At 42.8% G+C, this 22,437-nt stretch overlaps 2 protein-coding genes across 3 annotated transcripts in view; one reads left to right on the top strand and one right to left on the bottom strand.

The window, feature by feature from the left end:
- Positions 1–5,269: 5,269 nt before the first annotated feature.
- Positions 5,270–21,840, bottom strand: AP5M1 (adaptor related protein complex 5 subunit mu 1). The gene is made up of 9 exons (XM_073638777.1): positions 21,525–21,840; positions 17,983–18,083; positions 16,005–16,650; positions 10,297–10,524; positions 9,521–9,660; positions 8,668–8,753; positions 7,809–7,927; positions 6,184–6,280; positions 5,270–5,416 (listed from the first exon to the last, which is right to left on the bottom strand). Exons 2-9 carry the CDS (start codon positions 18,048–18,050, stop codon positions 5,334–5,336), a joined length of 1,467 nt encoding a protein of 488 aa, XP_073494878.1. The 5' UTR covers positions 18,051–18,083; positions 21,525–21,840; the 3' UTR covers positions 5,270–5,333.
- The window catches only part of EXOC5 (exocyst complex component 5), a 46,485-nt gene continuing 45,470 nt past the window's right edge, over positions 21,423–22,437 (top strand). Inside the window, exon 1 of one of the 2 annotated variants that reach the window (XM_073638776.1) lies at positions 21,423–21,544. Coding sequence is in view for 1 of the 2 variants with exons in the window: in XM_073638775.1 (XP_073494876.1) it covers positions 21,932–21,958 (27 nt within the window). In the remaining variant the exon portion in view is untranslated. Of the gene's footprint in view, positions 21,545–21,786; positions 21,959–22,437 lie in introns of those variants that run through there. The other variant, XM_073638775.1, reaches the window with a different exon arrangement.

Below are 22,437 nucleotides of genomic sequence, written 5' to 3' on the forward strand. Positions count from 1 at the left end.
ATCACTAGTAAAGCGAGGATAACAGCTGCTGCAACATCCACAAGTGTTTTTTAAGGAATACCAGGGAAGTTGGATTTACACTGCGCTTGCGGCTTCTCCTAGTGTCAGGCCATCCTGCCGAGTTTGCTTCTTGCAGCACTCCTCAGCACTGCTGCATCAGCATGTAGTTTCCATTTGGCTTTCCAATTTGGCTTGTAATGTACAATAAAAAATTATATTGTGGTACAGTGTTAGCCAGAAATTGGTGTAAATACTTTGATGCCCAAAGATGACAAAACTATTCTTGGAGTGATACCTTTATAGGATAACCAGAACAAATATATATATATATTTGCAAGCTTTCATAGCACAGAGGCTCCTCCCTCAGGCAGATTCACAAATTAATAAGATAAGAGCACAACATTTAAGAGATAAGAACATTTTAAGAAATTTGGCTTGTCAAATGGAAACTACATGCTGATGTAGCAGTGCTGAGGAGTGCTACAAGAAGCAAACTCAGCAGGACGGCCTGACACGAGGAGAAGTCGCACAAGCAGAGTAAATCCACCTTCACAGGTTTCGTTTAATAGTACTATCTAAAATTATTCATATTTTAAGACATCTGTATACATAAAAAGTTAAAACAAATACCTTGACCTTTAGAATATTGTACAAAATGAACAGAAAACAAGATATTGACATCTATCAACCATTACCAAACTACTCAATGGGCCAGCTGTGGAACAACAGTACCTTGTTTCACCCTTGTACGAGTGCACCTGCTTAACGTGGGCTCTTCAAAGTCCACTCTCCTCGCATTAAACACCAACACACAGGTCTCAATGCGCTATCAATACATCCCGATACAAATGAAAGGCTGACACCATTCAGGCCTTCAAAGGGAACTCTTAGGCACACTGAAGACTCAAAGCATCTTTCAAGTTAAATGTATGCAAAGAAACATTATCAAAGAAAATTAATAAAATCCATATTGAGATAATTTTATAGAAAATGATTGAAGTTTTAACCCAAGAAAGGACTTTCTTATTTTCATATAGCTTAGCATAAGAACTTGTCAATCACGATTAAGCGTCTGGAATCGGAATCCCTTTGAAATGCAGCTGTTTCTTCTTTAATTGTGGCAGTGGACTCCAAAGAAAAGAAAGGTCTGGATTTAAAGATGAGCAAGGAATACAAACTAGCTGTGGATTAGCAATGGAGTGCAAAGGTCGCTAATTACACTAAGGCGTTCCCAGACACAGGGAGAACATTAAACAGGTCATCTACCAAACTGGGGAAACAGACCTTGTCTTCAAAAATGTATCTTCAAGTGACAGATTTCAAGACAAAATCAAAAGCCTTTTTTTGCAGGGTGGGAACAACAATGGGGAAAAAGAATGTATTCTAGCACAGCGGACAGTAAAAGAAGAGGAGAGGCTCCTGAAGATGGCAAAAGAATATTCTACTTGCCATAGGCAGAAAAATAACGGACCCCACGAGTTAAGAATTGCTTCCATTTGAAATCCTCACCACATTTTTGATAAAAAAAAAAAAAAGCCTGGGACCCATTGGCTTTGCTAGTAGAGAAGTCCAGCTCGTTGCGTTTTAAATTAAAAACATGAGAAAAAAAAAATAGTCTTCATAGGTAATTGTTAAATCCCTCAAGAGGTGCCATACTGAATCAGTCTTTACTCTAGCAGTTGAAGATTGATGCTCACTGCCCGCTGAATCGAGGAGATAATAGAAAAAAGAAGCTTTGCTTAGATATATTTATTGGCCAACAAGTCCACCATTACGGCTCTCAAAAGAATGGTCACCCAAATTTTTGAAATTGCTAGCGGTTTGTTAGAGATATAACTCCGATCCTTGTTTTTTTTTAGCATAGTAAGGGATATTCAAGGCCAATCCTGTTGTTCACCATCACCCAAATGTAATCTACACATGGGTCTCTTCACAAGCTTTACTACATTGGCCCAAAGCCTGAAGAAGGGTCTTAGAACTGAAACGTTCCCGCAGTGCTATTGTTTTTCTAAGGCCCAGGTGACTGGAGTAAGGTAAAAAAAAATAATTGCTTTAATTTAAAGTCTGTGGTTTGGATTTTTCCTTTTTTTTTTTTCCAGAGCACCTGAGTTTACCTAGTGTTATGCACCTGTCCCGCATCCGTGCCTTGCTTCCCTCTACTCGGTTCGCTACATTCTGTTGTGCTCCACGTCAGGTTTTGAAGATGGTCCAGCATGATCTCATGTGAGCATCTTCCCAGGCCTATACAAGACACACCTGTGTCTTGGTATTAAGACTCTGACTTGTTTCATACACCTTGACCTGCTCAGTTTTGGTCCCCGGGGCGTCTCCCGCAACCAGCCGGCAAGCGGTTTCCAGCAACCTGCCGGCAAGCGGTTTCCAGCAACCTGCCTGCAAGCGGTTTCCAGCAACCTGCCTGCAAGCGGTTTCCAGCAACCTGCCTGCAAGCGGTTTCCAGCAACCTGCCTGCAAGCGGTTTCCAGCAACCTGCCTGCAAGCGGTTTCCAGCAACCTGCCTGCAAGCGGTCTCCTGGACATTTCCCGTCTGCCAGCGGTTTCCAGCATCCTGCATGCCTGCAGTCTCCTGGATGTTTTCTGCCTGTAGTTTCCAGCATTCCACCTATCTACCTACAGTTTCCAGTCCTTCAGCTGTCTGTGATCCTTGTGCTCTACCAAGCTGCTGCACTAACGCCCATGTGCCCACCTGCACCTTGGAGGATCCCCCTCACCTTGGGAGTGTAATACCTAGAAATAGGAAAATGGAAATTTAAAAGGGGTTGACCACTACTTATTAATCTCCCAAGGGTGTTACATTTAAAGATAAAAAACATTATATATACACACACACACACACACACACACACACACACACATATACACTGTGATAGAGTCACTGGTGTGATATACGAGGGGGAAGTATGTGTCGCACAGGTTGCTAGCCTGTGTTAACTGAAACCTGCAAAATTTCTGCCAGCATGTTATATGCTGGGGGTTAACTCACTAAAGGGTGTGCTTTTTTTTGTGTATGGCAAAGGGTGGAAAGCCATTCACACTACCTCCCCTCAGGGTGTGGCTAAGCAAGGTTTAAATGCTCAGTCCCTATTTCTTTTTCTGTTGTGGAGTTTTGGAGAGCCAAGGTCTTGTTTTGTTGCTTTGCCAGTAAGGCAGTGTTTATTTTGCTGGAGCTGCAGGGCTTTATGCCATATAATAAAGCCTGCAGAGAAAACCTGGTTCCCGAGTCTACTTCGGAAAGCAGCCGAGTGAGTCGACTTACCACAACACACACACACACACACACACACACACACACACACACACACACACACACACACACACACACACACACACACACACACACACACACACACTTACTTCTAAGACTAGAGCTGCTCCTCAATCGGATCCCTGTGTCACCCGCTGGTCTCATGACATGAACCACGTCACGGGGCCACTGATCTGCTGCTACCTTCATAAGTCCATCCAACCGGAAGAAACTTTGTTTTTCTACTAGGACCTAATTATAAAGGTTGCAGCTGATCAGTAATTGCAGCGGTCAATTGAAATTTGTGTCAGAGAAAACTGGCACCATTGCACTAAAGCTCTTCAGCGCTCCCCAGTCTGCAGAGCACACACCTCTCCCACATACACTGGGTGCTTGTCTCAAAAAAAAGTTCCACAAAAATATAAAATGTAAAAGACAGACAGCACTCACCGGTATGTAAAAAAAAACTCTTCTTTATTGCTTCATTTTAAAAGAACAGCAAGCAAGGGAGTTAGAGGCACACCTATTGGACGACGGCCATTTTGCGCTTCTACGGGTCACTGAATTCAATGTCTTTTACATTTATAGGTCAACTGAAATTGTTGATATTTGAGAAAAATCCCATGCACCTCAAGGAGAAGTCCATGCAATGTGGATGAACCTTTCCCCCAGCTTAATAAAGAATGTCCAAGGTAAAACTAGTAGAAAAACTATGTAGCGACGTTTTGTCCATACGGCCTTTATCAAGCAAGGCAAGAATAAAAAGGAATATTGTTTTTTATTCTTGTCTTGCATGATAAAGGCCATATGGCCCAATGCTTACTACATAGCTTTGCTACCATTTTTGTCTTTAAATCTGATGGGTTGAATTGAAGGCCCCGATTCATCACTGCCCTTGCGCCTGTTTTTTGTATAGTTTTGTGCCTTGGTGTCTTGTTTGCACCCAATTCACTATTCTATTTGCCCCTTTTCTGGAGTCTATTTTATATGTGCTAGTCTGTTTTTTTGCCTCTTTGTGAACAGAGTTTAGCTATGTTTTCCCCGGATTCATCAATTTCAACTTTTTAAAAATAAACGTAAAACTCCACTACCCACCTGGGGTATTTCTGAGAAAGGCCAAATTTGGTGCATTTTTTTGCGACTTTTGCTGCCAAAAGTTGCAAAAGCAGTCCAAGATGGGGTAAAAAAATTATTATTATTTTTTTTTTAACTTTTTGTGCCACATGCATGAATGGCGTGTGCCATTTTGATGAATTTGGTGCCAAAATCTCCAACTAATAATTTTAATTCATCTTTGGTGATGTTTAATTGTTGATTTCAAGAGACTGAAGGGTAACAAGGCTGAGATTGGAAGAGCAGTGCCAGTTTGGGACGTACGTATTAGTGAAAGGAGGATCAATTTGCGAAACTCTGATTTATTGGCCAGGTCAGTAGTCTTTGGCTCTCAGACCGAAAGACTCTTACCTTCTAGGATCCCTGGAGCAGCTTTTGATTAGCCGATCTGGCGCAACGTCATCTGTATGACGTAATGCAAAAGAAAAGGTTGTGGCAGGCCTGGCCAATCAGAAGTTGGGGATCCCGGGAGTTTAAACTCAGAGCCAAAAAGTTGTCCTGAAGTGAAGCCTACGAAGAGCACACATAATGATGAGAAGAAGCACTCATACTCAGAAATCGTGTCTCCAATGTGAAAACACGCATTCCCAAAAGGGAGAACACGCATTCCCAAAAGGGAGAACACGCATTCCCAAAAGGGAGAACACGCATTCCCAAAAGGGAGAACACGCATTCCCAAAAGGGAGAACACGCATTCCCAAAAGGGAGAACACGCATTCCCAAAAGGGAGAACACGCATTCCCAAAAGGGAGAACACGCATTCCCAAAAGGGAGAACACGCATTCCCAAAAGGGAGAACACGCATTCCCTGGTGGTCAGACACTGGTCACCATCTGGCAATGCAAATATTCAATTGTGCAGCCTGTTAACTTTAACAGACATGAAATAATGAGATTTAATGTTGTTCTTTTATTATAATTCCATTTTATTATTTACAGATACAATCATTGTGGGGACATTAATCAAAGAACGATCTGGACATGACAGGTGCCAGAGCCTTGGAGTTCCAGATATAGTAATCAGCCGAGATCAGTTCACGAGCTGGAAAGCAAAAAGACAGTGTGAGATTAAACAGGTCATTCTTAAAGGGGGATGTGAAGTAACCCCCCATTACCCTGACCTCAACTACTGAAGATGGCTCAAACAGCTAAAACTGTAGTGTATTGGCATGGAGACCCTCCAACTATTACAGGAAAGTGTCATTAGAAAATGACAATTTTAATTAGGTTTTTATTATACACTTGTTTTAAAATTTTTCAGTGATACTTTTTACTATACAGATAAAAAAATAAATCTTGAAAAATTACAGGTCTGCACTGACCACTAGACCAGTCATAATAGGCTGTTTTCTATAGTTTGCTGGACAGCTTTGCTGTACAGACTGGGATATAATGAGCAGGGTCATCTCAACGTCAAGAAAAAACAAGTTCTCTACTTTCCAAAGTATATGGGGTAACTTGCTGATCTACTTTTTGACTCCCAGAAATGTATTCGTTAATTTACTTCCATTCAGTTCAGCTGTCATAAAGCAACACATATCATGCTAACCGGTCTGCACAGACGATACAGGAACTGAATGTCTTTAATATGGCCGCCTCCAAGAAAGTGAAAAAAAAATAATTCTAAAAAAAATAAATCTAAATCAATTAATAAACCTAAAAAGGCAAACACAAAATACATTCTGTACACCAGTGGTAGCAAAATGATATAAAGGAAAATCGTACTCTTTGCTGACTTGCTTATTAGCACATAAATAATACTCAGTAAAAATGGCCAACAACCAAGAGTTAATATAAAGTGTCTCTTACAGGTCACAATTTTTGGCTTTGCCGTTGAGAAAACTTGGATTGAGTGCTGGTCGGTGTAACATCCCGTCAGACTGTAGTCAGGAATTCTGTATAAAAGCTAAAGATGCGAAATGAGTCAGCAGCCACAAACATTCAGAGACATAAGAAGAAATCCTACTTCCGACATTTCAGAAATATAGCCAAAATTAACTGTTTTTGAACCTTATTATTTTAAGTAATTATCGTATTAGAAGACGCACCCCCCCCCAAATTTGGGGGGAAAATGGGGATGTGTCTTATAATCCGAATTGAGCGATGGAGCTTACCGGCTGCGGGGGAGCGGGGTCCCAGGTTCTTTGCTGCTGGAAGCTTCTGGCGAAGGCAGGAGTCGGGAGATGGCTGCGGACCCCACACTGGTAGGATTAGGTGTTCGGTGGCCATTTTCCCAGAGTCCACCGCATTAGAAAGCATGGAAGGTGCGGTGCTCATCCTACCAGCGTGGGGTCCGCAGCCATCTCCCGACTCCTTCCCCCGAACACCCCGTCCTGCCTCCGCAGCATCTCCTGCCTTCGCCAGCAGCAACCCCGCTCCACCAAAGCTGCCGCCCGTCCAGGGAAGCTGATTATAACACTCAACTGTTTATTAAATCCACAAAATATGGTATATAGCGCCATCATATTCCTCAGCACTTTACAGACATCACAGTCCCCATAGGGAATTTTGATTGTGAGCCCCAATCACTTTGTCTTTGGAGGGTGGGAGGAAACCCAGGCAAACACGGGGAGAACATACAAACTTCTTGCAGATGTTGTCCTTGGTGGGATTTGAACTCAGGACCCCAGCGCTATAAAGCAATATTGCTAACCACTGAGCCACATTTTGATTATGAAGTCACTTTTCCTTTGCTAAGTTTTAGAACAATTGCCCTGCAAAAATGAAGGAACTGCGGTAGAAACTGTTTAATGCTAGAATTCTGGATTAGGAGCACTGTTTTCTGTGTATTGAAAACTAAATTTTTTTTCCCCAAAAATAAAATTTAACCAAATTCTATTTAAAAATGCATTGTCACAGAAACTACGGACACAGAAGCTGTGCACACAGGTGTACCGTCCCACAGACTTTATTGATCCCGTGCAGCTCTCTACACTCACAGATGAGTGTTGTGCCCCTTGCTTTGAGACCTGTTGCGATCTCAAGATTCGGACCCCTGCCAATCAACAGTGCTCTAAAGAGGCTATCGCAACAGATTTTCCGGTTTTATTTATTTTTTACTTAAATGCATGCATTTGTGGCTAAAAATCATTTTTTGCAATTGGGTTTCATTAAAAATTTTGCACCGTTTGCCTTCCACAGCTTCTGTGTTGCACTGGCTGGCTGCAGAATGAGTTAACTGCGAATCGATCAGTGAGCTCGTTATAACAGTCTGACAAGAGAGTTAGAAACGCTCTCTCATCAATGTTTTTCTGAGCTCCTCTAAGCTGATTTATGACCACATACCACATTAAAGTAGAATGCACCAGGAAACAAAGCGCCTGTAAAAACCAAACGGTGCAAAATTTTTAATGAAACCCAATTGCAAAAAATTATTTTTACCCCACTACCTCCCTCCCCCAAAAAGTGACCACTTCTTTATTTTCTTAACTCACTTTGACATAAGCCGTGTTTCCAACACAAATAGGATCCACTGGGTCATTGGGATGTTTCTCCGAACTAAAAGTCACAGTTCCGGTTAGCGTAATCTCTAAAGATTTTGGAAACTTCTGGCCTGAAGATTATTGCAAAAAAAAAAATAATAATAATAATTAGCAATTCATATAGGAACTAGCAAACCAATATGTCCAATGAGCATCCAAAATATTATCAGACATTATAATTTATTAGAATTCCCCATAGAGGACAGAGTGAAAAGTGACCAACAAGCCTCATCCTCTCTGGAGGACCCGGCACATTCAGGCATTACACAGATAACACATTTGTATTAATGGGGAACGTGTAACGTTTTTTTTACACCTGTGGAGGCGCTGTGTGGTATTTAAACACTTACTTACAGGTTCCCTTACAAATTACAAAAAAAATTGGTGAAAAGAAAATATAAAATAAAAATACAGTTCTGAGTCTCCACCGCTGGTCCCAGTGTCTGCAGCGCTGATGTCATATCAATAATGCTGCAGCCAATCAGTGAGCTATGCTGAGATCACTGATTGGCTGCAGCGCTGTTGATATGACGTCAGCACTGCAGACAATAACAGACATCGGGAACAGCATTGGAGACTTAGTGTCGGACCCGGGGAGGATGAGTAAGGCGCAGGTTATATCTTTTTATTTTTAAACAAACTGCAGCCGGAAGAGAGGAATTTTCCAGAAAACAAAAAAAATCCTGGTTTTTTTTTGTTAGCTTTGTAGATTTTTTTTCCTTTATATTATATACTGTATGTTGCAATATAAATGAGGTGGACTATGTAGTTATAGTATTATTATTATTAAAAAAACAAACAAACAACTTACCTATCACCCAAACTAGAAGACTCTTCTCTTTTGATGGCTCGAGCTGCCCGTGGCTTATTTTGTAGTCAAAATGCTTTATCTGACCTCTGTAATACACAATATCAGTGACAGGAGGCTAAAGGACTAGAATATAGTAACACATTCGTTTCTTTATTATTCTATTTTTCCCCAACTGCCCCATTTATGGCATGAATAAAGTAATAGTAAAAAAAATAAGTTGTAAATTTTAATGATCTATTGTTTTATAGTTCAACTGATTCAGCCTTGAATCAGGGATAATATAGAGATGTATAGCTTCTCATATGCCTACATGAAATCGTTCCTCACATTATAATAATATTATAAACGACCCTATAAATATACTTTAAGTACAATCTGGAGCAATAAAAATTATTATTAATTCAAAATTGAATTAAAAATTGCGCTTGTAAGTCACATCCAAATGCAGCAACCAAGCCTTCATATTCCAAACTTTCTAAAACCACGGACGAGATCACCAAAATATTCTACATTTTATCCCTAAATTCGGTTTTAAGCTATTTTTTTCAATAATATTAAAAAACAAAAAAAAAACAAAAACACTCCTAAAATTCTCCACAATGGGAGATTAATATCTTGATTAAAATTATTGCATTACGGTATTAAAATTGGGGGTGTGGGGGGGGGGGAATTAAAAAACATAATTAATTCAAAGTTAAATGTGGATTGATGAATTATTTTTTTTAAAACAATTTCTGGAAATATTTACAAATAATGTGAATGAAAAAAATAATTAATATCTTAAAAATGTATATATAATTTTTTCAGATTTGATACCTTATAATGTTAGTACGTGGAAATATTATTAGCTTACTTGTTGAAAAAGGGGATTTCTGCTTCACAGTAATCAAATCCATTCTTGACGCTCTCATGAAGCTTTAGTTTAATGGATATCTGTGATTGAGGTCCATCTTCTGTCAGCTGGTAAAAGCCTAAAATTGGTGGCACGGGTACCTATAAGGAAAAAAAAAATAAAAGAAATGTACTATAATTAATAATAAAAAAATAATAATAGTAATAATAAATAAACAACTAAAAACAAATAAAAAAGAATTAAATGAAAAAAATAAAAATATTAATATATAATATATATATATATATATATATATATATATATATATATATATATATATATATATATATATATATATATATATATATATATATATACATACACACACATATACACACACACACACAAATACATAAAATTAAATACAATAAGTTAAATATATAACAAATAAAAAAATACAAAATAATTAAAAGTTAAATACATAAAAATACAAAAATAAGAAGTTAAATAGGTAAAAAAATACAAAAAATAAAATACAATAAAGATAAATATATAAAAAATAATTCATAAATAAAATTAAAAATACTGAATTAAATAAAAAATAATCCAACGTTAAATACATAAAAATAAATACTAAAAAAAAAATACAAAATTAAACTTAAAAAGTGTAAAGCACAAAGAATTTATGTAAACCATCCAAAGTCACTATCCGAGGAACCATATGAAGACATGTCTTGTAGCTACTGCACCAATATATACAAGGACTAATGTAAATTGAGGAGTAATTTCCTATTTACCTGTGATGTGTAGTAACACAATTGGAACAAATCAAAAGGAGGAATGAATGGAAATTTGTACGGCCCGTTGAAAGCAGAATCGTCGGTCACAGCCACGCTGCTTGAGATCAGCATGGAAGAGTCAATGGAAGTCACACAGGGATGGACCAGGATATCCTGAAGGGGGGAGCCATTGGCAGGAAGATTCAAGCTGACTATTACATTTGGGCTGATTGTTTCCAAATTACACTTTGGGAAGAAGAAGAAAAAAAAAAAAAAAAAAATGATGACGTTAATTAGATCTGTTTAAATGCTCAAACCGAGGCTTTTAATCCACACGTCCACTTACTCAGCACAAGCTTCCAATGGCCCCCTGTGGGAATTGTGCATTAAATCAATCAAATGTACCTTTTGCATAATAAAAAAATAATAATAATGATTTACATAGGTCCGTACATGCTAATAAGTCCTTGAGCCACTTTAGGTTGACTGCAATCAAAGAGTCATTATTTTAGGTGGCGCTGAATACGTCGGTCCCTCGGAGCTAAATGTTGCTTGTACAAAGATAAACAAAAGAGAAAACGGCAGGAGAAGAGCTGAAATGACTCGGGCTCCTACCACGATCATTGACCACCACCTGCATAAACATCTGCCTGCCCTTCACCGGCTGCACAGACTGCCCACTGCCCCGATTGCTGAATGCGCTTAATACATTGCAGCTTATCAGCAAACTGTGTAAACAGGCGACTGCAGAAGGCTGCGGGCGGCACTCGGGAACACGCCGAACAATCACTTCATTTTGGGGGGTTTTGTAGGTTAATCTGTAATTTCTAAGTGTCTGGCTACAACGTTACCAGAAGCTGAAAAAAAAAATGTATTCTTGGACATTCCTTAGAAATAAAATACATATGGTAGATAAATATAACAGGACACGACCTGTGCTTTTTAATTTTGGTCCTTTTTAAAAAATTCGAGAGGTCAACAAATCACCCAACAAAGCCGCCCATGCTGTGTGCAGCTTTGTACAGCGTATAACATGGGGCTTATCCTCCTGGATGCCGTCGTACCATGATGGAGAACCGTACAAATCTTAGGGCGGTGCCTGCAGATACACTACCATAGCGTTGGGAATTGGCAGAGTTTGGTAGAGCCGATTGGTGCCATAACAAGGGTTAATCTCAGCATTGCTAATGGTGAAAGGGAATCTGTCAGCAGTTTTTTTCCTATGTAATCTGAGGACAGCCTGAGATAGGGGTTAAAACACAGATTTCAATGATGTGTCACATGTCCAGCTGGATGTTGTTTACTTAAAACCTTCATTGTATCACCTGGTGATTATCATTGCCCGGACGACAACATCTTGTGCTTGCTAGTCCGACTTCGCCCCCTCCTGTGATAAGCAGCTCACTGTCAATTAATGTACACATGTACTGTAATGTAATGCCTGGTGTGGGCGGGGTTAGCTTTCTCAGCTCTGCTTCATTCTAAATCTAAAAACTGTGTCAGAACAGCTGCGCCCAGTAATCTAAGTGATACATCGTTGGATTCTTGGTCTCTTTTCCTACGTCACACTGCTTTCAGATCAGGTAGCAAAAACCTGCTGACAGATTCCCTTTTAAAATTGCAAAAGTGCTCGAAAAAACAGGCAGCATTGCAATTTACTTGTTTTTTCTTGGGTCTCAAGAAAGGAAGGATTTTTAATTTTATTGCTTAAAAAGGAGCCCGTCACCCCCAAAATCCATGTAAAATGGGCAGTGTAGTGTTGTACACCACGCCGGAAGTGCAGCAAGCAGCGTCAGAAGAAAGGAGACAGGGAAAGGCCGAAAACATGCCGGCAGAATTCAGACACTGCTCGCTCTGGGAAGCAAACACTGTCAATCAGAAGTGGGGGAAAGGCCTTAATAGGCAAGTGAGAAGGCAGCTCATACAAGCTCAATGTAACAGAGCTTGTAAGTGCTGATGTACAGCTGATTGCAGGATCTGGTCGGCTTCAGACCCCCTGCTCTCCTCTGATGCTGCAGACACAAATCTGCTCTCTGTTTACAGCATCGAAGAGGGCACAGTTTGGGCCAACGGGGCAACCATGCTTCTGGCCCAAACTGCCAATTTTCAGGAACACAGGAAAACAAGGACCTTTAATATGGGCCAGGGGACTGAACAACTGTTCCTTCCCTGTACTGATTGCTCACTGTCAGCAGCACATCCCCTTTAGATGAAGAGATATGCTGCCAACAAGGATGATTTTAGCTGGTCGAAGTGATTATCCACTGCGTTTTCTGCTTGCACCAGTGTGACTGGCGCCTTATCTATGAGCATTTAATATACTAAGAATCCCACATAGATGGTAGGCATGAGAGTACTATGTGCTATATAGTATTAGCCCGATATTTTTGGAGGGGCATGCCTTAATAAGGATGGCGCCTGAGACTACAATGTTGTCGGCGCTTGCGCAATGATCATCACTAGCATGTACCATATTAAACATGGCGCTGTCCATACTTCCGCCCTGCAGCGCAATGTCATTTCCTGCTGGGACATCATCGGTGAGTGTGCAGTGGCTATTTTGGACATAGACCTTATCAAAAATGGAGCGGTGATCACTTCCGCCGCACAACAGTAACCCTGACATGCGCAGTGTAAGCAATAGGACGCCGTGGCTCGGCGGTGTTCACATAATGATGCGGTGGGTTGAGCTTAATCATTTCTATTCATATGCAATTAACTATGAAATGTATTATATTATGACAATGAATAATGTATGTATATAATCATGAATTACAGAGTATTACTTGTATTATGATCTATTTATCTACATGTGTTGTATGTTCATATGCACTTTGCACAGCACATCTTCGCACTCTATATTATAATTGATCTGTAAATGAATGTATTGTTAAATACCTTACCTGTATACATTGCTTGAGAAAGGCTCATGCGGGAGCCGAAACGTCGCCATAGCTCTTTTTGAGCTAATAAACCACCTGTTTTTTTGAGTGCTGTCTATTCTATTTTTATTATACATGAGGAGGTCTGGTAAGGTGCCTTGTGAAAGTATTTGCCCCCCTTGAACTTTTCTACCTTTTGCCACATTTCTGGCTTCAAACAAAGATATAAAATTCAAATTTTTCTGGGAAGAATCAACAACAAGTGGGACACAATCGTGAAGTGGAACGAAATTTATTGGATATTTGAAACTTTAACAAATTCAAAACTGAAAAGTGGGGCGTGCAATATTAATCGGCCCACTTGAGTTAATACTTTGTAGCGCCACCTTTTGCTGCGATTACAGCTGCAAGTCGCTTGGGGTATGTCTCTATCAGTTTTGCACATCGAGAGGCTGACATTCCTGCCCATTCTTCCTTGCAAAACAGCTCGAGCTCATTGAGGTTGGATGAAGGGCATTTGTGAACAGCAGTTTTCAGCTCTTTCCACAGATTCTCGATTGGATTCAGGTCTGGACTTTGACTTGGCCATTCTAACACCTGGATACGTTTATTTTTGAACCATTCCATTGTAGATTTTGCTTTATGTTTGGGATCATTGTCTTGTTGGAAGATAAATCTCAGTCCCAGTCTCAGGACTTTTGCAGACTCCAACAGGTTTTCTTCCAGAATGGTCCTGTGTTTGGCTCCGTCCATCTTCCCATCAATTTTAACCATCTTCCTTGTCCCTGCTGAAGAAAAGCAGGCCCAAACCATGATGCTGCCACCACCATGTTTGACAGTGGGGATGGTGTTTTGAGGGTGATGAGCTGTGTTGCTTTTACGCCAAACATATCGTTTTGCATTGTGGCCAAAAAGTTCGATTTTGGTTTTATCTGATCAGAGCACCTTATTCCACATGTTCGGTGTCTCCCCCAGGTGGCTCGTGGCAAACTTCAAACAAGACTTTTTATGGATATCTTTGAGAAATGGCTTTCTTCTTGCCACTCTTCCATAAAGGCCAGATTTGTGCAGCGTACGACTGATTGTTGTCCTATGGACAGACTCTCCAACCTCAGCTGTAGATCTCTGCAGTCCATCCAGAGTGATCATGGGCCTTTTGGCTGCATCTCTGATCAGTCTTCTCCTTGTTCGAGATGAAAGTTTAGAGGGACGGCCGGGTCTTGGTAGATTTGCAGTGGTCTGACACTCCTTCCATTTCAAAATGATCGCTTGCACAGTGCTCTTTGAGATGTTTAAAACTTGGGAAATCTTTTTGTATCCAAATCCGGCTTTATTCGCCACAACAGTACCTCGGACCTGCCTGGTGTGTTCCTTGGTCTTCATGATGCTCTCTGCACTTGAAACAGAACCCTGAGACTATCACAGAGCAGGTGCATTTATACGGAGACTTGATTACACACAGGTGGATTCTATTTATCATTACCAGTCATTTAGGACAACATTGGATCATTCAAAGATCCTCACTGAACTTCTGGAGTGAAAGTAAAGGGGCCGAATAATATTGCACACCCCACTTTTCAGTTTTTAATTTGTTAAAAAAAGTTTAAAATATCCAATAAATTTCGTTCCACTTCACGATTGTGTCCCACTTGTTGTTGATTCTTCCCCCAAAAAATTAGAATTTTATATCTTTAGGTTTGAAGCCAGAAATGTGGCAAAAGGTAGAAAAGTTCAAGGGGGCCAAATACTTTCACAAGGCACCGTATATACCTGGAGGACGGGCACCAACTTTCCTGAGCTACGGTTTGCTTGTGCTGCTTAAACATATACACACACATACGCATAATATTAAAAGATAGATAGATAGATAGATAGGTGCTTCTCTCTAACTAAAAATATCATCAAAAAGTTAATTTCAGTTCTTCAAAACAAATAGTGAAACTCATATAAACTCAATAGAGGCGATCAGCCTGTGGCACTGCTGAGGTGTTATGGAAGCCCAGGTTGCTTTTGAGCCTTCAGCTCGTCTGCATTGTTGGGTCTGGTGTCTCTCATCTTCCTCTTGACAATACCCCATAGATTCTCTATAACAGATTCTCTATGGGGTTAAGGTCAGGCGAGGTTGCTGCCAATCAAGCACAGTGATACTGTTGTTTTTAAACCAGGTATTGGTACTTTTGGCAGTGTGGACAGGGGCCAAGTCCTGCTGGAGAATGACATTTCCATCTCCACAAGCTTGTCGGCAGAGGAAAGCATGAAGTGCTTTAAAATGTCCTGGTAGACGGCTGCGCTGACTTTGGTCTTGATAAAACACAGTGGACCTACACCAGCAGATGACATGGCTCCCCAAACCATCACTAATTGTGGAAACTGCACACTAGACCTCAAGCAGCTTGGATTGTGGCCTCTCCACTCTTCCTCCAGACTCTGGGACCTTGATTTCCCAATGAAATGCAAAATTTACTTGGCATTTACTTAGTGTCAATGACTGCCTTCTGGACATCTGTCAAGTCAGCAGTCTTCCCCATGCTTGTGGAGCCCACTGAAACAGACTAAGGGACCTTTTTAAACGCTTCAGAAGCCTTTGCAGGTGTTTTTTGTTAATTATTTTAATTTACTGAGATAATGATTTGTGATTTCATTGGCTGTAAGCCATAATCATCAACATTAACAGAAATAAACACTTGAAATAGATCACTGTGTGTAATGACTCTATATAATATAGGAGTTTCACTTTTTGTACTGAAGAATTGAAATAAATTTACTTTTTGATGATATTCTAATTTAGTGAGAAGCACTTGTATGTATATGTGTGTGTGCGCCGTATACAGTAAATGCTGTTACCTTGCAGGAGACGGTCCCGTACACCTGCCACGTGTCACTGTCGTCCTTCTTGTCATACTGTGTGGAATTCACTTTCTCCGTTATATGAACCTCGATTTGCGCTTTGCCCTTCTGTCTGCTGGTCCTCCACGCTGGAGATTTATAAGACTGGTTGGCAGATGGGTTACTTCCGCTATCGGGCAGTGCGTGCAAGTTGGTGTCGACAGGAGAGCCCAGAGGACAGGCCTGCGTTACGAGGAGGGGGAGCTGGACGAGTCTAGAGGAAACGTCCGCCTCTGTATTGTGTCCAGAATTCACAAACTGCATAATTCCTGATAAAAGAGCAAACGCCTCGGAGATGCTGCTGACATTAATAAGTGGTGGTGCAGGCGCCAGGAGCTGCTCCACCAGAGGAAGACATACGTAGATGAAGTCACTATTCTGATTGGCCAGGACGGGCCAGAGGTTCCCCTCAGAGAGCACCAGAGAGTGTACAGTGGTCTTACAGATCTTCGCACAATTATCTCTGTACTCCACAAAGTTTTTATTCTCATCCGTCAGTCCCAGTTCGTGGAGTAATGCTTTTAAGAGGTCTGCGTCTTCTGGGACGTTCACGTAGCTTGACCTGTTGAAGGCCCTGGCTCGTTTCTCCACCGTAGGGTATCGTCTGCAGGACACAGAGATGTGGTCTTTAGGTAAAATATTGGATTTCAAGGAGTTATGTTTAGCCAAAACAAATAACATTTTGTGACCAGTGATTCTTGAAAACAGATTTTTAATAAGGGGTAGATTGAACTCGTCGAGAGAACAGCTCAGACCAGGGATGAGACGATGCCGCTGGTTCAAACTGTCAATCTTCTGGAGCGCAGTGAAGCAAGAAGCCATGGCCCAGGAGTGGTGCGCTCCTGAAGATACAAATTCAGAAAACCCCTTTAAGTAGTATTGATCTTCTTGTACCGATGCTTTTCAGCCTCCTAAGGTCCAGAGCCCAGGGGTCAACTGCAAGCCCTGCATCCCTTTTTCTGACAGTAGGACACAGAAAAAAACTTTTTTTGCCAAAACATTTGTGCTTCTATTATTCTGGAGTTTACGAGTCAAAGCACCACCAGACCATTTTTTTAATGACTGGAAGGAGGGCTTACTGCATACCCTACTACCTAGACCACAAAGGATGAGGACCTTGACTCCTCCATCACTCTAAACCACCAAGGTATAAATCATCATCCTTTCCATCACACCAGGGAAGGAAGGAGGCACTGATCGTCTCATTACCCAAGGTCTTGACCTCTTTAGAAGAAAGCATTCACCTCCTGATCGCAAGAACATCAAGGAAGTGGACAATGACCCTTATATTACCCTAGACAAGCAGGAAAGCAAACTATGACCTCTCTGCTAGGGCTGAGCAAAAAGATCTGCAGGACTCTGCTCCAGCACACGTCAGCTGTTCGTTGCCGCCGGACCACAGCTCTTCGAATCTCCTACTACCTATGGTATCACCTGCGCCTCTTCTGATTAGTAGGTCCGGCTGCATGATGCATGTGTGAGGTCAAGCTGAGTCTCTTAATCAGGAGGAGGTCTGACGACCACAAACCACCGACGTGGCCACTGGACCAAGATCCTGCAAATCTTCTTGCTCAACTATGCTCTCTACACCCGCCATAGGGAACCGTATTACATTTGTATGGTGGTCCATGTAATAACTAGAAGGCTCAGGTCTACCAGAGTGCAGACACTCTTCCATATACATGGGGGTCCTAAGCAGAGGGTAACCCAGAGACAACGCCAATACCTCTTCCCTTGTCCATCATGGAAGCTGGCCATTATGCCTTTCACTGCCTTATAACATTTAGAATAGCGAACAGCAACGCCTTCACTGCCATAAATCACCAGCAAAGACTGAAAACTTTTTTTTCCCCTTATTTTCTGTTGTCTAACCTTGAAGGGGGGGGGGGTGTATAATCCAACAAATATAGTAGTTGTCATTAAAGATTCTTATTACCTTGCGAACTTTACCTCTCCGTGCCCCCCTGGCCGGTAATGCAAGATCCATAGTCCGCGGACTGGCATTGTTATTCTGTAATGTTGACTTCAAACTTGGACCTGCACAAATAATAATTAAACAATGATTCAATTAAATTAAGTCTTAACAAATCTATCAACCTAGATAGTGAGAATATGTTTTCTCGATCGCAGAAAGGAGACTTTAGTTCAACCCCTCTACATTTTTTTGGGGCGTAGTGGGGGGGGGGGCATGGTGGAGGATCCATAATGCTGCGGGGTTGTATTGCTGCGTGTGGTACTGGAGGCCTTGACCGTATCACAGGAATCATGAAATCAGAGAATCATCAAGAGATTTTAGAGCAAAATGTCCTACCCAGTGTAAGAGAACTTGGTTTGAGTCGAAGATCATGGATCCTCCAGCAAGAGAATTACCCAAAGCACACATCCAAAAGTACACAGGAATGGTTGAATAAGAAAAAATGGACTGTTTTAAAATGGCCAGCAATGAGTGCTGACCTCAATCCCATTGAAAATCTTTGGGGCGAGGTGAAATCTGCCATTGGGAAAAAGAAACCTGGAAACATTCAAGAGCTTAAACAAACTGCAAAGGAAGACAGGGAGGAAATGCGAGCTGAGAAGTGCAAGAAGCTTATAGATGGCTACAAGAAATGTTTGGAGGCTGTCAGCGGTGCTGTGGCGCCCCTGAGGGTTCAGTCGCCATAGAGGTACTGCACCTCGCCGAGAGGTATGGTGCCTCCTTCTCTCAGGTAAGGAGGGAGTGCAGCCCGTAATCCCAACACCCACATTCAACACTACACTACTCCAGGCCGGCTGGAAGGGCAAGATGCACTGTGTCTCCTGCTGAGCCCTGTCCCAGGCTGGAGTGGGGGGAACCAAAGGTAGGGGGAACCAGTAGTGGGTGTGGGTGGAGGATGTAGAGTAGGGGAGCACCTTTATAGGAGGTATATAAAGGGAAGCCATCTTAGGGTGGCAGTTCAGTTAATCGGTCAGTAGTAGTAAGGAGAGGAGGGGAGCAGAGTCTCTTTAGGAGCTCTGCTCCAGAAAGGGGCCTAGTAATAGAGGCCCAGGTTGGGAGCAGAGGAGAAAGGCTCCGTTCTACAGAAGGGATCCCAGGGGGTATGGTGAGTGCAGGACGGCACCCGTACGCCCCGAATCTGCCAGGTGTCAGAGGGATCAGGCCGCAAGAAGGGGACCGGCCCCTGGACCAGCCGTGTTACTCCAGGTCTCGGCTGGAAAAACCAGAGGCTTCGGCACTTCCATGGTGCAGTCGCCACAGTCTCATCCTAGTCACCGTGAGGGCCAAGCAGGTCCGGGAACTCCAGATTGCCCAGAGGGACTTCGGAGCACCCGAGCGGGACTGAGTGTGGGAAGCGTAGGGCAGGAGGGAGAAGACCCAGCGTGAGAAGTCGGCCTAGTAAAGAACATAAAGAACGCGGGGTTCCGTCAAGCACTCCTGATATATCTGAGAAAGTGCTGAACCCCTGGTCTGGTAGACGCACTGCGATGCGGAGGAGGACACCCGTACAGTGTACCTGAGAACCTTGAACAAGAACTGTGAGTAGAACTTGGATGACTGCACTCCACTGCCTCCGTCAGTAATTTCAGCTGCACCATCCCGACTGCACTACAAGCCCCAGCACCACCACCCACCATCAAACTCTACACTGCCCTGAGGCCCGCTCCACCTGTGGGGAGCTGTTCCATCCTAGCTGCCCTATCAACTGCCTCAGAGGTCTGCAGCAGCGCTGGTACAAATTACCAGAAACCACAGGTGGCGTCACAATCAAGCTACAAATCCCATATAAACTATCCCCTTTTTGTTGACCGCCCTGGGCCACGGACCGGGCCAGCCACTGTGACATATTCCCCCCCAGCATCCATAGGCCCGGACTCAGAGTACCCCACCGCCCTGGGGGCACGTCAGTGCCAAAGGGTGTGTAACCAAGTATTAATTAGGGCGGCAACCAAGTATTAATTAGGGGTGTCTTTATTGCTGCACATGCTGTTTATTCTGTTTCTTCTTTGAAATTGCAACATGGAAGTTGAAAAACAATGTTCTATTGTGGTATTACTTTGGACCAGTAATTAAAAAATCCTGAGGATATAACTTTGGTACATTTCCATTTATTTCTGAAGATATTGTACAGTCTATGAAAAAAAAATGAAGGGGTGCCTCATTTAAAACAATGGGGACCTGAACTTTTGGCTGGAAAATTCTGTCTCTCTCTCTGCAACAGACTTCAGGGAGAAGTCAGTGTTCGGTGCTCAGCCACAGACACTAACTATCTGATACGAACACCAAACTTTTAACTTCGGGTTTGCTCATCTCTAACTGATACATAGAGGCCAAACGGTTCAGGATTTTTAATCAAACACTGTTGCAAATATACTTTTTATCCAAGTATACTAAGTGCATTTAAATGAAACCAGACAGGAGATTGATGCTGCCAGAACCACAGTTATTACAGCTGTGTATGTATTACCACGAGACACTACGGTATTTAGCGATGGGTCGTTCGTGACAGATCTGAAACAAAGAGACAGTAACCCGCCACCTATTTCATTGGCTGGTTGCAAGTAGGAAGGGTTTTGACCACAGATGGGCAGGGTTTCAGTTGCATTAATATCATCTTAAAAAGGAACCTGTCGTCACCGGTTAAAATAACGGTATGGTCATAATGGCTCTTTTATACATACCTGTAGGGATCTATTAAATCACTGTAAAAGCGCCTTTATGACCATACCGTTATTGTTACTATACTAAAGGGTGATGACCGGTTCCCTTTAAGTGTGCGCTCATTTGTGGTGAACCCATTTAATAGGGATCCATAAGAGCCGGCTCTTCTTGGTGAATGGATCCTCGTGATCCAGATCCTCAGATCAGCCGGACGCACATCAGAGAACACTAGACGGGAAGCATGGCGCCCATTCATCAATCGCTGTTTCTCCACTTTTCTGGAGTAATTAGCTTTTTTTTTTTTTTTTTTTTTTGTGGCTTTAGTCCCCTTCCCCCTCAGGGCTTCTGGAGTTCTCAATTTCATGCATTTTTACCACTTCTGGCGCCTAAAAGTTGTACAAAATGGTTAAAAACTGGAATAAAGAACATTTTTGATAATGCACCTAATTAATTTTGAAGAATTTGGAGCAAAAAAAGTAAAATACAAAACAACGTAATAACTTCAAAAAAAATCGCAACCAATGACTGAGTCCGATACAATTTCGCCCCTGTGCGTTTATGTGGCTAGCTTTTGGTGTTTCCCAATTGCGCCTTATTTTAATTCGCTCGTCACTGCATTTTTCTTTTTTCAATCCACAAACACCCAGAAGAAAACTGCAGCTTTCCGCCTCCAAATTCGGCTTTTATAGAAGGTGATGTCACGTGACACGGCACCTCTTGATTGGTTGGGGAGGAACAGCACTAGACGAAGGCGCAAAGCATTGTGGGAAACAAAACCGTTCCTCCTGCCAGTAATGAAAATGGCGACCAAAGCTTCACCTTAAATACGAATCTGCACGCACCTTTCTTGGTTCGATAAACGGTATGAATGTCTTCAGCCGACCCCTTCATACACGAGCGTCTCCCTATGACCCGAATCTAGCACAGCAGGCTGCAGGACTACAAGTCCTAGCGTGCGCCCATAATAGGCTCGCTCAGGAGTGCATGCTGGATCCTGTAGTTCTACAGCAGCCTCGTGAGCACAGTGGCGGAGATGTTACCGCTGCCGCCTCCCCAGGGTCTCCGTCCGTCTCCTTCTCATCAGCGCCGTTCCCTTTCGTGCCCGGAGGTCAGAGGTCATCAGCTGTAAGCGGCAGTTCCGGTGCCTGACACCGCGTCACTTCCGGTAATAATGGCAGCTCTCTGATCCCCGCCCGGAGAACGGAGCCTGCCCGGGACTTATTATTGGGGTCTGCATTTACAGCGGAGCATGGCCGCCACAGCTGAGCTGTTCGAGGTGAGTGATCGGCCGACTGATTGGTGCAAGCAGACCAGACGTATCGCCCGGTGCTGGCAGGGCTATGGGGGACACAGTATAAGCCTATTGGTTGTTATAGCAACAAGAGGAGCCATTGAGGCCCTTCCTGGTGATTACACAGAGCCCCCCGGAATATTACCTGACTAAGGGCAAGTCCCCTATGCTGAGGCCCGTGAAGACCCCCGCTGTCGAGAGGGGATCCTCCGCCCCCCCCCCAGCTGTCAAGAGGGGATCCTCCGCCCCCCTGTCAAGAGGGGATCCTCCGCCCCCCCCGCTGTCAAGAGGGGATCCTCCGCCCCCCCCCCCGCTGTCGAGAGGGGATCCTCCGCCCCCCCCCCCCGCTGTCGAGAGGGGATCCTCCGCGTCCCCCCCGCTGTCGAGAGGGGATCCTCCGCGCCCCCCCCGCTGTCGAGAGGGGATCCTCCGCGCCCCCCCCGCTGTCGAGAGGGGATCCTCCG

The sequence above is a fragment of the Phyllobates terribilis genome, unplaced genomic scaffold, assembly GCF_046119375.1.
Source record: "Phyllobates terribilis strain yellow unplaced genomic scaffold, ASM4611937v1 Scaffold_7__3_contigs__length_470593459, whole genome shotgun sequence".
In the NCBI taxonomy this organism is placed as follows: Eukaryota; Metazoa; Chordata; class Amphibia; order Anura; family Dendrobatidae; genus Phyllobates; species Phyllobates terribilis.

Excerpts from the sequence above, each read along its gene's own strand:
- AP5M1 (XM_073638777.1), bottom strand. The coding sequence starts at position 18,050 with ATGCCAGTCCGCGGACTATGGATCTTGCATTACCGGCCAGGGGGGCAC. Across the intron at positions 16,651-17,982 it reads GGAGAGGTAAAGTTCGCAAG|ACGATACCCTACGGTGGAGA; the intron begins GTAATAAGAATC and ends TGTGTCCTGCAG. Across the intron at positions 7,928-8,667 it reads TCTTCTAGTTTGGGTGATAG|GCCAGAAGTTTCCAAAATCT; the intron begins GTAAGTTGTTTG and ends AATAATCTTCAG.